The sequence below is a fragment of the Ctenopharyngodon idella genome, chromosome 6 (genome assembly GCF_019924925.1).
Source record: "Ctenopharyngodon idella isolate HZGC_01 chromosome 6, HZGC01, whole genome shotgun sequence".
NCBI classification, from domain to species: Eukaryota; Metazoa; Chordata; class Actinopteri; order Cypriniformes; family Xenocyprididae; genus Ctenopharyngodon; species Ctenopharyngodon idella.
In genome coordinates this window covers 1,354,272-1,374,968 of record NC_067225.1, presented here as the reverse complement: position 1 = coordinate 1,374,968, position 20,697 = coordinate 1,354,272, and the positions used below count along the sequence as shown (strand labels likewise).

General features: G+C 36.9%; 2 protein-coding genes across 3 annotated transcripts in view; one reads left to right on the top strand and one right to left on the bottom strand.

Annotated features, from left to right (window-relative positions):
- The first annotated feature begins 111 nt into the window (after nucleotides 1–111).
- ddx17 (DEAD-box helicase 17) lies at nucleotides 112–11,569 on the top strand. Of its 2 annotated transcripts, none has more exons than XM_051895969.1 (13): nucleotides 112–477; nucleotides 684–840; nucleotides 938–1,034; nucleotides 1,203–1,336; nucleotides 1,436–1,501; nucleotides 1,674–1,815; nucleotides 3,616–3,776; nucleotides 4,017–4,189; nucleotides 4,349–4,459; nucleotides 4,546–4,607; nucleotides 4,695–4,754; nucleotides 9,772–10,005; nucleotides 10,196–11,569. In XM_051895969.1, exons 1-13 carry the CDS (start codon nucleotides 422–424, stop codon nucleotides 10,741–10,743), a joined length of 2,001 nt encoding a protein of 666 aa, XP_051751929.1. In that variant the 5' UTR covers nucleotides 112–421; the 3' UTR covers nucleotides 10,744–11,569. The 2 variants fall into 2 exon arrangements, with proteins under 2 accessions (XP_051751929.1, XP_051751930.1); XM_051895970.1 differs by having other exon boundaries at nucleotides 114–381.
- Nucleotides 11,570–11,648: 79 nt separating this feature from the next.
- Nucleotides 11,649–20,697, bottom strand: part of gga1 (golgi-associated, gamma adaptin ear containing, ARF binding protein 1) — a 28,785-nt gene continuing 19,736 nt past the window's right edge. Inside the window, exons 13-17 of the mRNA XM_051895972.1 lie at nucleotides 18,805–18,986; nucleotides 17,698–17,915; nucleotides 16,412–16,581; nucleotides 16,224–16,334; nucleotides 11,649–12,977 (exon numbers count right to left, since the gene is read on the bottom strand). Of these exons, the coding sequence (XP_051751932.1) occupies nucleotides 12,867–12,977; nucleotides 16,224–16,334; nucleotides 16,412–16,581; nucleotides 17,698–17,915; nucleotides 18,805–18,986 (792 nt within the window). The 3' untranslated portion in view covers nucleotides 11,649–12,866. The remainder of the gene's footprint in view (nucleotides 12,978–16,223; nucleotides 16,335–16,411; nucleotides 16,582–17,697; nucleotides 17,916–18,804; nucleotides 18,987–20,697) is intronic.

The following is a 20,697-nucleotide window of genomic DNA, read 5'->3' as shown; positions in this document are numbered from 1 at the left end:
TTTTTACACTCTTATGCGAATTCATTATCACACTACGCGGTTTTCGTTGCGTTGCTTGTGTACTTTAAATACACTCCTACGTACAAAATGCTACGATATTAAACGGGGCGGGCCCAGTTGCGTAGTGGAAGACGACATTTTCTTTAACCGAGTAAGCACGAAGGTGTTGTTTTTCTAACTCCAAGCTGGCGTATTTTTCGCGGGTTTGTTGTTTGTAAAAGTCTGTTTTCATGCTGTAAGGAGTTACATGCAGAAGTTGCACCCTAATCTACTCTAAAACACCCTCATAACATATTACATATCTACTGCTTATCAGAAAAAAAACGCATTTCCACAAACCAGGTAGGACCAGCGTTTCTTCGTTTCGTTCTGGAAGAAAAGGTAATTATTCTGCTGGGGTTTTACTTTACTGGTCAAGGAGATGAGAGGAAGCTCCTCATATGGAGACCGAGACAGAGATCGAGGACGGGACAGAGGGTGGGCCTTTATATTTAATCGATGTTTATTTATTTATGTGAATTAATACATTTAATAATATCAGTTTAATTGGATAGGAGATATTGGGTAATTAATATTTTTGGTTTAAGTTAACAGATTTAACTACTTGTACATACACTTCTCTCAAACACTGCTCATAACTGGCAGGAAAAGGATTCAAAGTTTAAGACATGAATCTCTCACAGGCCTCGCTTTGGATCCAGTCGAGTTGTCCAACCTCCACCTAAGAAGTTTGGGAATCCAGGAGATAGACTGAGGAAGAAGAAATGGGACCTGGACCAGCTGCCCAAATTTGAGAAGAATTTCTACAGTGAACATCCCGAGGTTCATCACATGAGTCAGGTAATATCCTAATTATATTAAAAAAAACTTTTGTGGTCTACTATTTTTGTTATTTATTTTTTACTTTAATTTATATTTATCTTTGTATATTTAATAGTATGATGTTGAAGAATATCGCAAGAGAAAAGAGATCACTGTCAGAGGCTCTGGCTGTCCAAAGCCTGTTACCAACTTCCATCAAGCTCAATTCCCTCGTGAGTTTATTTAAACACAAATATTTGGTGCAAACAAAAATTTGAATTGAAAAAGGAAATCTAAATACATTTACACCACGGTTTTTTCTCTCATCAGTGAGTGTTGTTGAAGGTTTTTTTTCTTCATCCAGTGATGAAAACACACTTACTTTTCTGTGTATATTTAAGAATATGTGATGGAAGTGCTGCTGCAGCAGAACTTTAAAGAGCCCACTGCTATCCAGGCTCAAGGTTTTCCTTTGGCTCTCAGTGGCAGGGACATGGTGGGCATCGCTCAGACTGGCTCTGGAAAAACACTGGCTGTAAGAGACCTACATCTACAACCGATAGCCAGAGAAAACAGACATACTTATACCCATTCCAAGTAAAGACATGTTTACTTATTTTTATGTCCTCCACAGTATCTGCTGCCTGCCATAGTGCACATTAACCATCAGCCATACCTAGAGAGAGGGGATGGCCCTATTGTAAGTTGCCATACAACTTTTACCTCAATAATTAGAATTGGGCACTGATTTAGAATCAGAATGGTGTACTATTGTTGATGCACAGTAGGATCAAAATGAATCCAAAGGTCTTTGTTCAATCCAAAGTACATTCTTCATTTCTGCTGTGTTTCCTGCTTTCTGTTCTGTTTAGTGTCTTGTGCTGGCACCCACGCGTGAATTAGCCCAGCAGGTGCAGCAAGTGGCTTATGACTATGGCAAATCATCCCGAATCAAGAGTACCTGTGTTTATGGTGGAGCCCCTAAAGGTCCACAGATCAGAGATTTAGAAAGAGGTATGGAATGGAACTGACCAACATCTACAACTCACTAACAAAATGATTTTTTTTTTTTTTTTTTTTTTTTTTTTTTTTTTTTTTTTCCAAAAAAGCAAGTTTCTTTTAACTCTGCTTGAAGAAAATTAAGAACAAAGAATGTGCATCAGGTGTTTTGTTTTTTTGTTTTTAATTAATTTGTGAAGCCACTGTAATCTTTATTGTTATATAACAATGCTATCATATTTTGTGCAGGCAGTGAGCTTATTTTGTTGTAAATAAAAAATTAAAAGCCTAACAATGTCACCACAAAATACCTACAAATATACCTTGTTGTATTCTGCTATATTTCTTATTAAACGCCTCCAACTCGGAAACTCTGAGATCAAAGAAATGCAGAGTTTCCCACTCGTAATTATGACACTGTCCGTGTGTGCAACTTGTAAATACAATCTTTCCGACATGACTTGAAGGCACCATTTTTATCCAGCAGGAAATAACGCAACACTTTGTGTGCTTTCCCAATTTAAAGCTTAACAAATAATTCACTGAAATGGACTAAGGTAGACTTGCATGTTTCTACAGTAATATTTAACACATCTGTAATATTGGTGCAGAAATACAAATCCTAACTTTTGGGGTTAGTCATGGTCTGCTGAAAGTAATTTGTTAATACTTTTACAATTTTAAGTTGTTTTATGTTATATGATTGAGGGGTGTGGATAATAGCATCCCTGCATTTTTTTTTTTGAAAAAGCTTGTTATTGAATTTATAGAGTAAAGCGTTAAAGGGTTAGTTCACCCTAAAATGAAAATTAAGTCATAATTTGCTTCCCCTGGTGTTGTTCTAATGCAGTATGCCCTTCTTCTTTTATGGACCACAAAAGGAGTATTAAAAAAAACAAAGTCCCACTCTGCACTTGTGCTTGTCCATATAATGGCAGTGAATCAAGCTTTTTAAAAAAAGATCCAAAAGTACCTCTGAATGATTCCATGTGACACGTGCCATTTATTCCAAGTGTTCTGGGGGTATACAATAGGGTTTGGTGGAAAAACAAACTGAAATTTAATTCATTATTTAACTAAAATCCTGACCTTGGCCGTTGGTCTTCTGTGCACGGCTACGCAACGTGCAAATTCTTAAGACACTTTTATCACTGCAACTCACTCCATCTCGCTCAGAAAAAGAACACAAGTTGAGAGAAATCAAGATTAACAAAAATGCGACATGAAATACAATCCATCTACTTTCTAAATAATAATTAAATAAATCTGTTGTCATAACAAAAAGTTATCATAAATACACAGATACTTTTTTGGGATTGCATTGTATTTCATGCGTATTTATTAATCTTGATTTCTTACAACTTGTTCGCTTTTTTTTTTGGGTGAGATGGAGTGAAACGCAGTGCTAATAGTCTCACAAATGCGCACATCAAGGTCAGGATTTTTGTTAAATAATACATTAATTTTTTTTTTTTTTTTTTTTTAAACAAACCCTATAGAACATTTGAAATATATGGCATTTGTCACATGGGATCATTCTGTGATACCTTTGCATCTTTTTTAAAAAGCTTGATGCTGGTCGCTTTTCACTGCCGTTATATGGAAAAGTGCGAGTGGGACATTTTTTTTTTTTTTTTTTTTTTTTTTTTTAATTCCTCTTTTTTGGTCATGGTGTGTAGAAAAATGGTGGATTGAGCTGTGGTTCTCAACCCTGTTCCTGGACCAGTGTAATAGTAGCTTTGTATATTTTCTGATTAATTGAGCAGGAATAGTTAAGGGCCTTTCTTTCAATAAATATTGTTTGACCTCTTAAAGGTGTTGAAATCTGCATTGCGACACCTGGCCGTCTGATAGACTTCCTGGAGGCAGGAAAAACCAACCTACGCCGTTGCACCTACCTGGTGCTAGATGAGGCTGATCGTATGTTGGACATGGGTTTTGAACCCCAAATCCGCAAAATTGTTGACCAAATTAGAGTAAGTACTTTCCTCTTGTGAAACCGTCTCCTGTGTTTACTTGAAACTGTATTTGACAGTTCGTGGATGTTAAAATTGCACGCACAGTAATGCTAGACTGAAAATCTAGGATAATCTGCAATAATAATGGACTCAAAAAATGGGCCTAGTCTGTGTTTTAAGATTGCTACCCATAATCACTTTCCTCAGAATACATTAAGCTCAATTGTTTACGTTTGCTGCTATTCCTGTTTCCTTCAGCCTGACAGACAGACTCTCATGTGGAGTGCTACCTGGCCTAAAGAAGTGCGTCAGCTGGCTGAAGATTTCCTCCATGACTATGTCCAAATCAATATAGGAGCTCTAGAACTAAGCGCAAACCACAACATCCTGCAGATAGTGGATGTCTGCATGGAAAATGAAAAAGACAACAAGTGAGCTGATTTACCAGTCATGTCTCTAATAAAGTAGTGGATATGAAATTTATTGAGCTTTTATTAAGTTATTCAGGCATTGTGATTTGTGTTTGTTTACTTTCCTATTTGTCTGTATAAATAAAGATGAAAATGTTTCAAAGAAATTTGTGCTCAAAGGCTGATTCAGCTGATGGAGGAAATCATGGCTGAAAAGGAGAACAAAACCATCATCTTTGTTGAGACAAAGAAACGTTGTGATGAACTGACTCGTAGGATGCGAAGAGATGGGTGAGACAGATCTTTATAATCCCTCTTAAAGGTTTTTATAAAATCATATAGTATACTGATGTAATTTGTGTTCTGTCTTTTTCCAGGTGGCCTGCAATGTGTATTCATGGTGACAAGAGCCAACCAGAGAGGGACTGGGTACTATCAGGTGAAGTTTTTAAGCTTCACATTTTATTGAAGCAGGCTGTCACAATTTTTCCTGACTTTTCTCACTGCATTGTGCTGTGTATTTCAGAGTTTCGCAGTGGAAAAGCTCCGATTTTGATCGCCACTGACGTTGCATCACGGGGTCTGGGTATGTTCTGATACTTGATACTCATTCAGAACCATTTCTGATTTTTTTTTTTTTTTTTTTTTTCTTCTACAATTCTAAACCGAATGATTATCTGATCGCCACTAAATAATACAGATAATATATAGACAATTCTTTGACATGTACAACATTGACACATAATTGTGAAATGTTCAGTGACGTCTCAAACTTTGTGCCAACAGAGATGCACTGGTTAAGCAGATGTCATTCCTAGTCACAGAAACACAGGGCTGCAAACTGCTCATCTTTTTGGAGAAAATTGTGGTTTTGAAAGCAAAATCACTTCTGTGAGATCTGAAAACTTGACTATAATAGATTTAACCTTAAATACATGAAATCATAAAACTTGATTGAAATGTTTGCTACACACTTATTCTTTCGCAAGAAATTCCCACTGAAGCATGTCCTCGTATATGTAATTTACTTTTTTCACTCCTTAGGAGTTTGCATCCCTGCAAACAGCTAATCAACAGTGTTTTCAATTAATTGTTACGTAATTATGTCAGACAGACACCTAAATGATCACTGAAGTAATCGATAAATAAGTGCACTAGTCATATATCGGTAACAATGAAACTTGGTCGATGCACACAGCCAAGTCCCATGTCCTGTGTGTTCACACTTGTAGTTTGGTTCTTTTGGACTGGACCAAAAAAGAAAGGGATACATTTTTGTTTTAAATTTAATTTAACCAAGCCGGCAAAGTGTGAACTTTCTTAGTGGAATTCTTTTTTAAAAAATTCAAATATATGAAGTGAAATTTATTTGTATAGCGCTTTTTACAGTACGTACTGATATTAAGATATTATAAACATGAACATCGAGGAGTGTTCACACTGACAACTATTTACAGTGGCCATGCCAATAATTTTTCAAAGAGGGTTGAAGATTTCCATCAATGTGTGATTTTTTTTTTTTTTTTTTTTTTTTTTTTGGCAATCCAATGAAGTTGAGTAGAACTTTGTAAAAATTAACTGATGACTATCCAGCTGTATCAGGTGGTGGATCACAGTCAAGTAGGAACTCTCACCAACAGCACAGAGATTTGGCAACATCCAGTTATTTAATCCGTATCAGTGTGAACGCCCCTTGTACTTTTCGTCAGCTCCAGTTGATGAACAGAGAACACTGTTTTGTGTACTTGAAGGCTTAGGTATATTTCATTTTCCACATTCCACTTCATCCCGTGCATCTAGTGGCCCTTTCTTTTCAATTGCTCAAATCAATTGCACATGTGCTGTTGTCTGCACACAAGTCTCCACAGATACAAAAATTGGGCTGCACGTAGACAGTGTGCACAGTAGGGATGTACATCTCCATAACATAGCCAACGATACATTAAAGATACATATGAAGCAGCTACCGATGTGATACGATATTTCGATATTTCAACACAGTGCGAATCAATGCAATGCGATGCAATGGAAAAAATTATGATGCTATGCAATTGATTTCAGATAGTTCGCTTTTATTTCTTTGGTTCAGACAGACAGCAAATCATAAATTAACTTAAGTGCCTTCTGACTTCTAACTCATGGCCCTTTCACAAACAGGCCTTTGTAGTGCCATGTTAATCTATATTTTATGTTAACTGTTAACTGTCCACAATATGGAGTGGAATGCGGAAAAGTATACTTTCAGATTAAGAAATTAAGAAATTCAAATCTATAGTTTAAACACATAGAAATCAGTACTTAGAATTCTGCCTTGTCTTTTTTGTTTTGGATTATTTTGGTTTGCACCTTAATTGTTTGATGTTTTTACCTACAGCAATTCTTCTCTCTCTCTCTCTCTCTCTCTCTCTCTCTCTCTCTCCTCTCCTCTCCTCTCCTCTCCTCTCCTCTCCTCTCCTCTCCTCTCCTCTCTTATCTTTTCTTATCTTTTCTTCCCAGCCTTCATTTGTTTGAGCAATATACATATTTATTGACAAATTGTCAAGTTTAATCGTAAAAAGGACTCTGGGCTGACGGTGACTGACTGGTGGGCTGCTTCGTCAGTTTCCACATCCACAGGATGTTCCAGACATGTTAAACTTGTGCTGTCTGTTTCTTGTTACTAATGTAAAAATCCTCGCACATGTGGGGCTCACCGGCTCGCTGTTGACCCTAGCACGGATCTAGGGGAGCTGCTACCCTTCCCTCCTCTTCCCTGGGTCCTAATTCCAGTCTCCTTCCTGAACAAATTGTGTGCAAGTGTCCAGTTATCTTGGAAGATTTTAGTCAGTAGTCATGGTCAGAATAGAGATGGTCAGACCTTTTATTACACTTATTATAAATATTTTACTTTTACTTTTTTTTTTTTTTTTTTTGTGCAAAACTTCTTTCTGGAATCATTCAAATCTGGGTGAAAAATGACCTCACAAAAGATATTAGAAATTGCTATTTTGTTTTGTCTGGGTATGTTTGGGTTATTCTAGAGGGTCTTACACTATTATTGTTCTTTTTCCCCTTCAGGATTTTTGACTTCCTAACTGCCAGCCCAGGCATGCTGTGCTAATTTGACACAGTGGCCTCCCTCTACCATGTAACCAGACACTAGCACAGGGCTTGATATGGATAAACTCTCTCAGCTGCGCCCCTATTTATCTTGAGTCTTAAGGGCTAGCGGCATCAACTAGCTTACTTTTTTTATTTTTTTATTTTTTACCTCAAAATCTGGATTGACCATTAAACATCTCAAAGGATACTAAGGCCCCCAGGGCTCTGTTAGATTCCAGGAAAGTGCCCCTAAGATAGATTTGGGGCTGAATGGCCCGCGGAGTGCTAGAGAGAGGGACAGAGTTAAGAGTGAAAGTTAAGAGTGCTGGATACAGTCCGGTCCGGTTTGTGGAGGCCCTGCAACCCAGCGAGAGAGAGAGAACTGGGGCAGAGCCGGTTCTGCTCCCGCCTGGCGTTGCTGGGGCAGGGCCGAGGGTGAAGGGGGGGCAGCTCAACGCGTGAGCCCACATTAACCTCTTCCTCTTGGGCCGCTCCACGGGACCCAGGACTGATCCCAGCCAAGAATAACCTAACCTAGGGTAAGTACCTGATTATGCCCTAGTGACTGCCCTGTTTATAAGAGCTGTTTCCATAGTGTGGCAAATGTCCTTTAAGTATGTTTGAATGGGTGTGGTAAGTGCCATGGTATATTAGGCCATTATTGTATATGACTGTATTTCCATTTTACCACATTGCATTTTTCTTTAGATATCTAAAATAGTATTAAATATCATTATCATTTTCCAAAAGGAGACTGTTTTCTTTTAGGGTCAATAGCAGTGTTGTTAGAGCCCCTTTTGAACTGTAATGAGAAACAGACTTTTAATATGTCAAAAAAAAAAAAAAAAAAAAAAAAAAAAAAATCCTGTCATTTCTCCTCTTTAATACCACCTCAAGTATTGCTGGACACAATTAGTTGTTAAGTGTTACATGAACTATCAATGAAAATTAAGATTAGAATAGCTGTTTATCTTTGGAATAGGTAAGTGCTTTTTTTATTTGTATAGTGTTGCTCTGCTTAAGGCGGTTTCTCACTAGCCGACTGAAAATGGCCATTTGAAAACAAAATTTTGGTCTCACTATTCTGTTCAGTGCTTTCACACTAGCACTTTCTGTTTCGTACCCAGTTTCATTTTACGTCAGTGTTCAGTTTGTTTGGATGATGTGAACACAGTTTTCCAAACTCTGGAATGCTGTTGATAAACCTAGTAATGACAGGTGATTTGGTCAAATTGTATGTGTCAGGAATCACTTTTCTGACCAGTGGGACCTCAAGTGATTCGACTGTCTAGTATTTACCTAGCCACATGATTAAACGGCTGTTGCTTTGATGTAAGCATACTGGTTCTGACCCAAAAATACAGAACAGAATCCAGCAAGGGCAGTGAGAGAAGCAAGTTTCTGTTTCGATTCCCCGTTACCCATATTCGAGTCCCAGTAAAACAAAAAAAAAAGTTTGAATCGTATCCGATCACTGTCTAAAATGATCATTTCAAAGGAGACTAGTTGACTTCAAGTCGTAAGTGACATTAACTCAGCATGTAGTTAATGCGCCATCACTGAGAGATGCTCCATTGGAAAGCGACTGAAAAATCGGCTAGTGAGACCCTGTCTTTAGGTTGAATTTAAGACAGAGCTTTATCTGAATTATTAATGTTATAGTGATGCACTGAAATTTCAGCAACTGAAATTTTTCAGTTTTGGAGGGAAGAATTAATTGACCGAAATGGTGGTACCGGCTCCGGTTTAATTAGCGCTTCACTGATTGCGTGTTTTGACTCTATCAGTGTCTACTTCGTGTACACAACGTGGATCAGCCACAACTTGAAAACTTGTCAGCTGTTGTTGCTACGGCTGGGTTGACAATATCAATTAAAGATCTTCATTTTGATGGACTGCGATCATTTAGTCTATGCTGTTTTCAGTTGATACAAAACTTCACTAAATATTATTTGTAGTGCACATACCATCCAATAATCACAATAAGCTTTGTGCTTTGTTACTTTTGATATGAAACACAGTCTGAGCTTTCAAATTCTGTCAATTTTTAATACAAAATTCAAACAAATGTCCTTTGTAAATTCATCAATGAACTTAAATTTTGATTTCGATGTTTAGGTAAAAAAAATAAATAATTTCGGTGCATCACTAATTATATATATATATATATTAACACCTGGATATGTATGACTGTTGATGACAGCATACTTCAAAACTTTCAAAAAGTGTATTCAGGTCATTGGATAACTTTTGTAATTGAATACCTATTCAGAGCATTCCATTTATTAAACATTTCCCTTCTTGTATTGATCTTGTCTTGGCTTTATTAGTAATAGACAAACCTTACTCCAAAGCCATGCCTGTAAAATCCATGAAGAGATCCCAAACACAGATGAGTGAACAATGCCAATGCTGCTGTCGCAGTGAACTAGGCAATGGTCCATTCCTTCTGTCTACCTCACTTTCTAATTTTGAATTTTTTCTTCTTCCTCCATAAATTTCTTTACCTTGGCCCCATGAAGATGTGGAGGATGTTAAATTTGTCATCAACTATGACTATCCAAACTCTTCTGAGGATTATGTTCATCGCATTGGCCGCACAGCTCGCAGCACCAACAAAGGTACAGCCTACACCTTCTTCACACCTGGAAACCTTCGGCAGGCTCGTGATCTGGTCAGGGTTCTTGAGGAGGCTAGACAGGCCATCAACCCCAAACTACTGCAGCTGGTGGACACAGGTCGTGGGGGAAGTGGAGGTAAGAGTTTCAAGATGAGCTGCAGTTGGGCAGGCATATTACAGTTTGTAATATATCTTTGAGAAACTGTGTGCAAAAACTAGATTCCCAGTCTGGTCTGGCACCATTTAGAGGTACATTTTTCTTTTTCACATTTCAAAATATTGTATCACTAACCTAATTCCTGGCCTCTCACTGGCTACTTCTGTAGGTGGAAGGATGCGTTACCGTGGCAACAACTCAAGCTCAAATAACCCCAACTTGATGTACCAGGACGAATGTGATCGCCGTATGCGCTCTGCAACGGGGGGTAACAAGGGCAGCCGCAGCAACAACTTTAGCCGTGATGGAAGGTCAGGTGGGAGCAGCCGTGACGACCGCTTGTCCTCGTCTTCTTACAGAGATCGCAGTAGGGATGGACGAAACAACTACAACTCAGCGCCCTCCTACAACAGTGGAGGTGGTGACCAATACCAGAGCTATGGGGGCGGAGGAGGGGGGCAGTATGGCTCCAGAGGGGGAGGCTCGCATCCAGGTGGGGGTGGTAGTGGGGGAGCCGGAGGGCAAGATCAAGCTGGACCTCCCCAAGGTATGTTTGGAGCGCCACCTCCAACTCCTCCTCAGCCTGGGCCAGGTCCGCAACCACTCATGGCACAACAGTTCCCTCCTCCACCACAGCCTGTCATGGGATTCATGGGTCCTGGCCCATACCCATTTGCCTCACCACCACCACCCCTTCCTCCCCCTCCCAGAAAGTAGCATCCAGAGGCATTGCTGTCTTTTCAAATCTTTTGTTGTTGTAATAGTAACCTGCCCTGTTACCAGTCTGTACGTTTGAATATAGCTGTGTAATATGGTGTGCTCTTTTTCTGTTGTATTGTCATAGAAAAGGATGGCTTTGCATTTAATCAAGCCAGTGGTCCAGGGAATTGAGAGAAGGGCTTCTCGACTGTTTTTTGGTTCTCAAATCTGGGTCCTGAAGAAAAACCAGCTACGAAGCATCTTCAGTTTGTCGTAAAAACTGAATTATCTTTAGATATTGTGACTTTTTTTTTTATGTGTATCTTCCTAAATACATCTTTTGATTACAGTTGGTCAATACTTATTCATGATGTTTATTGATGTTTTTAAAAACAGTGTAATTTGTTTTATTAAAGATTTACTTACTTAGTTTTGCTAACTTTTAGTCATTTTGCTAACTTCAACCACACACCCTGGAAAACCCACCCACCAATGTCTGCCAACTCAACGTCATCAACCTGCAAACATGCAAAATGACTGATAGATGGAGGTAGCTTCCATTTCAAAAGCTAACCACTCTGCATCTTATCTTAGCACTAGCCAATTAATATGCTTAACCTTACCTATACCCAATGCAAACATTCAATTATACTGTTGTTTGCATTATTGCATTACTATATTGTATGATCAGGCATTACCAACAGCTATCCCCTGGGGTCCTGGACAAGACTCAGCAGAATCAACTTGTTCATGACAGCCCTCTGATTGGAAGGGAGCTGGAAATGAACAAATTCTTTTTATATAATCACTTTGTATTACAGATTTTAATAAAGAGTTCAATACAGATCGTTCTCATCAATTTTTTGATTATATACCTTATTCAACTTTTGACCAAAGATTTAAAATAATTATGAAAACATGCATTTTAAACCCCAGAGAAAAAGAATAACTTTATTTCCCTTAAATACATATTTGCACTACATTCACTTCTCCAATATGTTTAGTCTCTGTATAAGTTTTTGGCAAATGTACATAATAGCAATACCGATATTTACACTTTGTCAGGTTGGAAGGACATAATCTGGAATGCAACTGGCTTTATCACAGACCTTTAACTGTAGGGAGACACAAACTAGAATTGTTTATTTGAGAACTAATTTAAATTCCTGTCTGCAGAGAATTCTGATGCAGCAGCATCCTGATTCAGCAAATTATTTCTGTTAACATTATCTGAATACAGAATTCTTCTGATAACTTCTTTTATCTCATACAAGCATGGCAAAGGATGAAATAGTATTCATGAAACTGTACTGCACTGAAAGAGCCCAGATTAATTGTGGAACCATCAAGGATTCAAAAAAAAGTGTCTACCCGAGGGGCAAATGCTTATGTTATTCTGCCAATTAAAATCAAGCATCAAACACAAAATGTCTATTCACATTAGCATGAAAAAAAAAAAAATCTGATTAGGCACGTACGGTAAATATAAACAAGACATCAGCGTGATGTTCAAGAGCAGTACAGTGTACAGAACAAGGGCAATTTTAGGATTGAGGACAATCATAAATTAGACACAAAAATTACAATGAATGAAGGGCTGTTTGATTTGTAATATAGTCTACTTTAGTTTAAGTATTCCTTGCTAAGAAATTGATTCAAGTTTGGTGTTACCAGTAAAACCACATGCAGCCTGATAATACAATCAAACACACAAAAAACAGAAATATGATCAAGAATGTATGCAAGTGAACAAAACCTATTAATCAACACGATGAAAATGAAACAATTAGTGCAGAAACCTGCTCTATGTCATTACAGCTGACTGAGACTCCAGCATCTCAATTCACACATGGAAATAATGTCATAAATGACCACAAAACTCAACTCTCTAACTTTCAAACATTTAAAGCTTCATACAAAAAGGGCCAAAAACAACAACAACAAGAAAAAAAAAGGGCTGAAAAAAGTTAGAACTGGAATTAAAAATCAAACAAGTTCATTTAAAGGCCTCCTCTCAGCACTCATCCGGACATCAAGGAGAGGAGAGAAAGATGTGGATCAAAGGCAGAGCCATTGACAGTCTGGATATGAACTGCCATCAGGAAGCAGAGGGGCCACTAGCAGGAAATCAGTCTGTTTCTTTAAAGGTTTCCCCAGGACTCTGGCGGTGGAAACTGCTCTACATCTCCGCTCTCATCATGGGATTCTTCTCCTAAATCAAATGTCAATTTGTATCTCAACCGCACCTTCTCCTTTAAAAGGAAAAAAAAAAAAAATGTATCCGTAAGAACATGAAGAAATGCCATGTACTGTAATCAGATATCTACAAATCAGCAACAAAGACAGCTACACACATCTGACATAAGCCACAAACCATAACCAGCACAGTTTGTGAGCTTTACTGACAAATCATATTCACATATACACTACCAGTCCAAAGTTTGGAAAAAAAGATGATATTTTAAAATGTTTTTGAACGAAGTCTCTTATTCTCACAAAGGCTGCATTTAATTGATTAAAAATACAGTAAAACAGTAATATTGTGAAATATTAAGATTTGAAAGAATTTTCATTTTAATATATTTAAAGATATAATTTATTTCTGTGATTGTAAAGCTGAATTTTCAGCAGCAATAATTCCAGTCTCCACTTTGTCACATGATTCTTCAGAAATCATTCTAATGAGCTGATTTGGTGCTCAGTTATTAATAATGATTTTTATTATCCTCATTGTCAAAAGCTGGTTAATATTTTTGTGGAAACTGCGATACATTTTATAAGTATTCTTTGATGAATATAAAATTCAAAGAACAGCACTTTTTTGAAACAGAAATCTTTTGTAACATTATACGTCTTTACTGTCACTTTTGATCAATTTAATGTGTCCTTGCTAAATAAAAGTGTAAATTTCTTTTAAATCTTACCCCAGGCTTTTGAATGGTAGTGTATCACAGTTTCCACAAAAATGTTAAGCAGCAATTTTCAACATTGAAAATAAGAAGAAATGCTTCTTGAGCACTAAATCAGGATATGATAGTGCAAGATTAAAGAGGGGAGTAACAGTTGCTGAAAATTCAGCTTTGACACCACAGGAATAAATAACGATTTAAAATATATTAAAATAGAAAACAATTATTTTAAATTTAAATTCACATTACTGTTTCTACTGTATTTTTGATCAAATAAATGCAGCTTTAGTGAGTATATTTCTTTCAAAAACATTTAAAATCTTAATTATTCTTTACTTTTGATTGGTAGTTTATATATTTTTAAATTACAATGGCATAGGGCTGCAACAGTACACAAAATTGATGTTTCAGTACATACCTCAATATTGGGATCACAGTTTGGTACAGCAAAGAAAACAAAGAATCTGTCTTGAAATTATTATTCATGTTACAAATGGTGGCACAGTTACAAGTCTTCTTTTCATTGGCAAATCTCAGGTTTAAGATACATTTTACTAAACTCAGTTTTGAGTTTCAACTTCTATCGGACCACACACAAGACCAAATTGATTTCTCTTTTAATAACTATTGTACTCCAGTTCCTTCAAAGTCTCCATTGCTTCGCAATGTCAGTAATTTCATTCAGTCTTACTCAAAGTGGATAAAATAATAAATACTGCTTGATTTCAGCCAGTGGATCATTTATTTAATCAACATATATCATCATATCACCCTAATTTCGTACTGTTAAAGAATTAACAATTAACATAACAGCATGGCCCTCTTTAATACATTCCTGAAATTATTTGAATGATCTCAACGAGCTATCACAAGTAACATTTCCAGACGTTATCATATATTATTTATGGTGTAGCATAGTGTGGTTCACCACATAATGTTTTAGTGGTTTATTTTCATTGAGTTATACTTCAATTTCAATTGTGTTGTTTCCAAGCTGGAAAGGCGAAAAATTGCGCTTCATTTGAGATACATTGTCCACGCCAGTGGTGAGAGAGCGGCTATGGCCATTCATAACACAGCAAGAGTCCACCGTTCTAATGTGTTTTTAACTGTATAATAGAAATTGTAACGTCTACCTCCACTACTACCCAGTCTCTACTGTAGTGTCTGTGTCCTAAAGTCCCAGAATGCATGGCATTCCTATTCTCTATTTCCAGTAGATTTGGATATTTGGTCATGTTAGTTCTGGACCCAAGGATTTAACAACAGATGGTGCAACATACATCTAATGTTCCAAAATGTTTTCAATCACATCGTGTCTACACCAGACGTGACTTTTTTCGCACCGCGCCACGACAGCTAAAAGCTGTCTACACTGAACGCGACAAACTGACCGTTGCAAAGCACTTGGACTACGTCAGAAATAGAACGGGGAATCCGTTTACTGTCAGGAATATGTGTCGCGTGACTTGCGTCGCGCCGCATCCAGTGTAGACAATATCACTGATTATAATGGGTTCTATTATCTTTTGACACGTTGCGTTGCGCCGCTCGCGTCCGGTGTAGACACTGTGTCAGTGTCATTTTGTGAACCATACCGAAAGTCCTATTTCTGCATCCAATATATATGTACTCAGAGGTGTAAAGTACTTGAGTAAATGTAATTAGTTACTGTACTTAAGTACAGTTAACTACTTCGTAGTTGTACTGAGTATCAAAGATATTGGCAACTTTTACTCCTTACTTGACTACATTTTGTACATCAAGTAAATGTACTTTTTGCTCCACTACATTTGTGATGAGTTATGCAATTACAAATTACATTTTTCATGGCAGCTAACTTTTTCTGCAGCAGTTTGTTTCTACTATAAAGAAGCGATATCGCCATCTAAGGGCATTGAAGGTACTATATCTTGTGCATTTTGCCTTTATTCACCCAAATCTTGTCAACAAGGATACTTTACGTGAATGTGAGTGCATTAGCAGGTAGTTGCTGATCGCAGATGTTTGATTTATTAGATGAGGAAATGACTGCAGCTGGTGATGAGGCTCAACCCAGCACATACAGTAGACTCTGACTATATAATTTTACTTAACATTGTTTTATTTATCCGCTATATTGACAAGACCGTTTTGAAGGATATTGGTTTACTTATGGCCTTTCTGTGCACTTGAGCTCAACTGAGACTTGAGAGTTTGTAGAGGTTTAAAAGGTTGTTGTGTCGACCTTGATTTATTGCAATGTTGAGGTGTTCATTTTTTATTCTGATTTTAGAAAATAAACTTGATTTCTTATCTTACAAATCAATTGTTTCTTATTTTCACTGGCTTGTCTCTCAGGACTAGTGCATCTCTGAGCCTACATTCAGCATGAGTAAAATACTTAAGTACTGTTAAAATCAGATACTTTAAGACTTTTACTCAAGTCGTATTGGAATTGGTTACTTATAACTTGTAGTGGAGTCATTTTCGATGTAAGGTATCAGTACTTTTACTCAAGTATGGTTTTCAGGTACTCTTTACACCTCTGTATGTACTGTTGCAGCCCAACTATTGCATAATATTCTATGAATCTGTCTGTTTATTTACCTTGTGAGGATTGGCTAAAAGCAGGACCTGTGTAATGGCGGCAGGGGGCAATAAAGGATTGAAGGCCGGTAAATCTGATCCCGACGGTGGCTGCAGCTTCACTCTCATAGTCTGCACATACATAGAATATAGCTTTAATACAAAATTCAACAGAGATTTACTGAAGATGCATGGATAGATAGAGTTACCTTAGGAACAGCAGCCTGGAATCGTACATTTGAGATGGGCACAGGGGCAGATGACAACATGGAAATTATCACCACTAAAACATCTGGTCGGGCTGGTGGAGAGTCTCTTGCAAAATGGAACAAAACTCGCAGGCTGTGTTTATCAAAGATTGTCACAGGTAACAAGCTACCTGTGAGGTCAGACAGAGAAAAAGAAACCTTAGATAAATCTTAAATTGATTTGATATTCTGAAAAGCACAGGAATAAAATAAACGTGTCAACACATACTCACTTTTAAACAAACAACAAAAAGAAAAGCAGCATCCACAACGTCACCACAATTAATACAGTACAGACAGCTAAACATTTATTCAAGCTTGTGTAATTCCAAACCATTTAATTTTATTTCTTCCATGGAACACACAAGAAGACATCTTTAAAAATTGTACTAGTTACTCTTTTCCATACAATTAGTCCTCATGGGCACTGAGGCTTTCAAACGTCAAAAAGAACACAAAAGCACCCCAAAAAATGTCCATATGACTTTTGTGCTGAAGCAATACAACAGCTTTGTGAGTAACAGACTGGCATTTAAGCTGTTTTTTTTTAAATTCTCTATTTAAATCTGCTGACTGAGCAAACGACAGAACAGTTCGCTCACCTCTACTTCTGTCATGAACACACCACAAAGAGCTAGGGCAGACGTAAAGCTTTTTGGTTGGATAATGACTGTTCTTTTTTTTTTTGGTTCTTAACATAAACAGATCATGTGACTTTTATAATTTTAAAAGTTTGCTTTATAGAACCGATTCAAAATAAATCAGACTCTCCAAATTTTTAACTTATGGAGTTTAGAACATAGTAAACCAGGCTTTAACTACAGAAAAAAAAAAAACATTAAAATATATTACAATACATTTCGAGCAGGGGGAGAACATTATTGTCCCTACACTCCATATTCTGCTAATAGCCCCCTTAACTTGGTGATATGAATTTATGTGAATTGTCTCCTATCTGTCCTTTCCCAAATCTAAGACATTTGCAAACTATCTTTTTTTTAATAAGATTTAAGATACTCAAGATTTTCTACAGTCTTAAATTCTAAAACAAAATTTAAGTACTTTTAATACTTTTTAAAGACCTTCAGGAAACCGGCTGTAACAGCATGGAAAAGAACAACCAGCCAAATTCTATAAAATGTTCTGATTTTATGTACAAGGTTTGAAAAGACATGATAAAAAAGGAGAGACAATTCTCATTTTTGGGTGAACTATTATTTTTAAAAAAAGTCTGCCCTAAGTCTTACTAGGTTTGATAGACTCCAGGGGCACAGTCAGATTCACCAATGATATGTCATCCTGAGGGGTAGAGGCTGGAGTGATGCCTGCTGTGAGCTGTGAGTTCAGGAGAGCTCCTGGCTCAGCGGAAAAGGCCAACACAGGACTGGGGGTTGTAGCGGAGTTGTTTCCAGATTTGATCTGAAGGTCTCGTAGTGTGGGTTTGGACTGAGACTGAAGTTTGTCCCTGTTGAAAAAGTTGCAATGTATATTTGTTGCACTGATATAGCCTGATGTATTTTTAAACCATGAATATTAATCTGACAGTTCTCCATAATCTTTACATTTATTAACAAGCAAATATTTTCCAATCATTCATATTAAAGGGAAAGTTCACACACAAAAGTTCTCATTAATTACTCACCCTCATGTCGTTCCAATCCCGCAAGACTTTCATTCATCTTCGGAACACAAATGAAGATCTTTCTGACACTTTGATGCTTCAAAAAGTTCATAAAGAGATTGCAAAACTAATCCATATGAATTGAGTGGTTTAGTCCAAATTTTCTGAAGAGACTCAACCACTTTATATGATGAAAAGATTTAATTTAGGCTTTTATTCACAGAGCAGCAAACATAAAAAAAGGTTCAAACGAACCTGCTTGATGCGCAAGAACAAACCTCTTCCGGAAGTTAAAATGTGCTTCGTAACACACGAGAATGAACCTTATTGGTTCTCGCATGTCAAACAAACATGCTTGAGCTTCTGTTTACAAAAACTGAATTAAAAGCCTAAATTCAATCTTCTCATATAAAGCAATCGTGTCTCTCCAGAAAATTTGAACTAAACCGCTCAATTCATATGGATTAGTTTTACAATCTCTTTATAAACTTTTTGAAGCGTTGCATATGGCAGTCTATGAAGGGACAGAAAGCTCTCAGATTTCATCAAAAAGATCTTCATTTGTTTTCCAAAGATGAAAGAAAGTCTTATGGGTTTGGAACGACATGAGGGTGAGTAATTAATGACAAAATTTTAATTTTTTGGTGAACTATCCCTTTAATGGCCTTAAGAACAACCATTTTTAATAAGTTTCGCTAAATTAACGTAACAATGGAAATAGGTATACACTTACCATTTGAACTGAAGATTTTCTGGGGGTAGAGACTGCTGCAGCAGGGTTTTACCCAACAGGTCTAACTCGTCTAGGGATTTAGTGGATGTCACAGGGGGAGTAACAGGCGTCTTGGTAGCACTTGCCACTGGCAACAGCACTGCAGGGACTGGCGTAACGGGTGCGTCCACAGACTCTGATGACTAACAAAACCTTGAAGTGTTATGGTAAGCAGGGATCCAAATGACATTTACCCAAGTCATCAACAGACTAGGAATGTGAAAATCAAAACATTTTCATAATTGAATAGTGGTGGGTTGTTGACAAGTCACTCAAGAGGCTGTGCCACTTATCAAACCGCCTTCTGTATGTTCCTGCAACGTCAGTGCCAGCAAAGTGCATTTTCTCTGAAGCCGGCCTTATTGTTAACAGACTAAAAAAGGCCAATTCACACCGCACTGACAGATACTAGGGGAAGGAAGGGGAAAAATAAATAAATAAATAAAATTAAAAATAAATTCTCTGATGCATCTTAATTATAATTAAATTAAAATATATTAAATATAATTAAAATAAATTTGAAACGTTTTGAAACGTCGTTTGAAATCAGACTGCAAGGTGCCTAAACATTCTCAACCCTAGCATACACGGGCCAGCGGCAACAGACATGTTCGCTGGGTTTTGTCGGATCAGTGTGTTACCCCTGTTGGCAACGGTCAGAGCTTGTTTTCGCCAATTGAACATGTTGAATCAGCATTTGTCGGGTCTTGGAATGAGGTAACGTACTGCAATCCATTGACTGTCAGCATTGGTTTGTGTCTGTCAGTGCAGTGTGAATTAGCCTTAAGAAGGCGACTTTCGCCCAAAAATGTGGATACATGGATGTTTTATCAACAAGAACATGTGAAACAATATAAACACGATTACTATTACAGATTATGGCTAGTTTTGTACTGATATGTTTTGTACTGTACGTTAACTGGGACAGTCTAATGGCGATTTTTTTGTTTGTTCTGCATTAGATTAAATGCTTCTGTTATACTTTTTTGTTTACATGCACTGCCTATATATATTTTTAACTAAAAGACACAGGATATAATGTAAGCTTGTTGTGATATAATAATAAAATGGTTCTGAAATGGTGCCTTTTTTTTTTTTGACATGATGCGCCACAGCTGTGTGAGGTTGAGTAAACATTATAAACTGGCACAGTACCTGTCAAAAGTTTGGAAACAATACAATTTGTTTTTAAAAGAATATTGTGAAATATTATTACAATTTAAAAATAATTGTTTTCTATTTTAATACATTTAAAAATGTAATTCATTCCTGTAATGACAAAGCTGAATTTTCAGCATCATTACTCCAGTCTTCAGTGCCACATGATCCTTCAGAAATCATTCTAATATGATGATTTGCTGCTCAAAAAACATTTATTATTATCAATGTCGAAAACAGTTTTTGCTGCTTAACATTTTTGTGGAAACAATGATACAATGGTATCATTTGTGGTAAGATTAAAAGAAAGAGAGAGAAATCAATACTTTTATTCCTCAAGGATGCATTAAATTGATCAAAAGTGACGGTGAAGACATTTATAATGTTATAATGGTATTTCTATTTAATAAATGCTTTAATAAATTTAACAAATGCATTTGCAAATAAATGCTGTTCATTGAACATTCTATTCGACATCAACTAATCCTGAAAAAAGTTTCCACAAAAATGTTAAGGAGCACAACTGTTCTCAACACTGATAATAACAAATGTTACCTGAGCACCAAATCAGCATATTAGAATGATTTCTGAAGGATCATGTGACACTGAATCTGAAGTAATGATGCTGAAAATTCAGCTTTGCCATCACAGGAGTAATTAGATTTTAAAATATATTCAAATAGCACACAATTCTTT

Coding starts and splice junctions, on each gene's coding strand:
- ddx17 (XM_051895969.1), top strand. CDS start 422: ATGAGAGGAAGCTCCTCATATGGAGACCGAGACAGAGATCGAGGACGG. Junction 1,035..1,202: donor CCATCAAGCTCAATTCCCTC/GTGAGTTTATTT, acceptor TGTATATTTAAG/AATATGTGATGGAAGTGCTG. Junction 1,816..3,615: donor GATCAGAGATTTAGAAAGAG/GTATGGAATGGA, acceptor GACCTCTTAAAG/GTGTTGAAATCTGCATTGCG.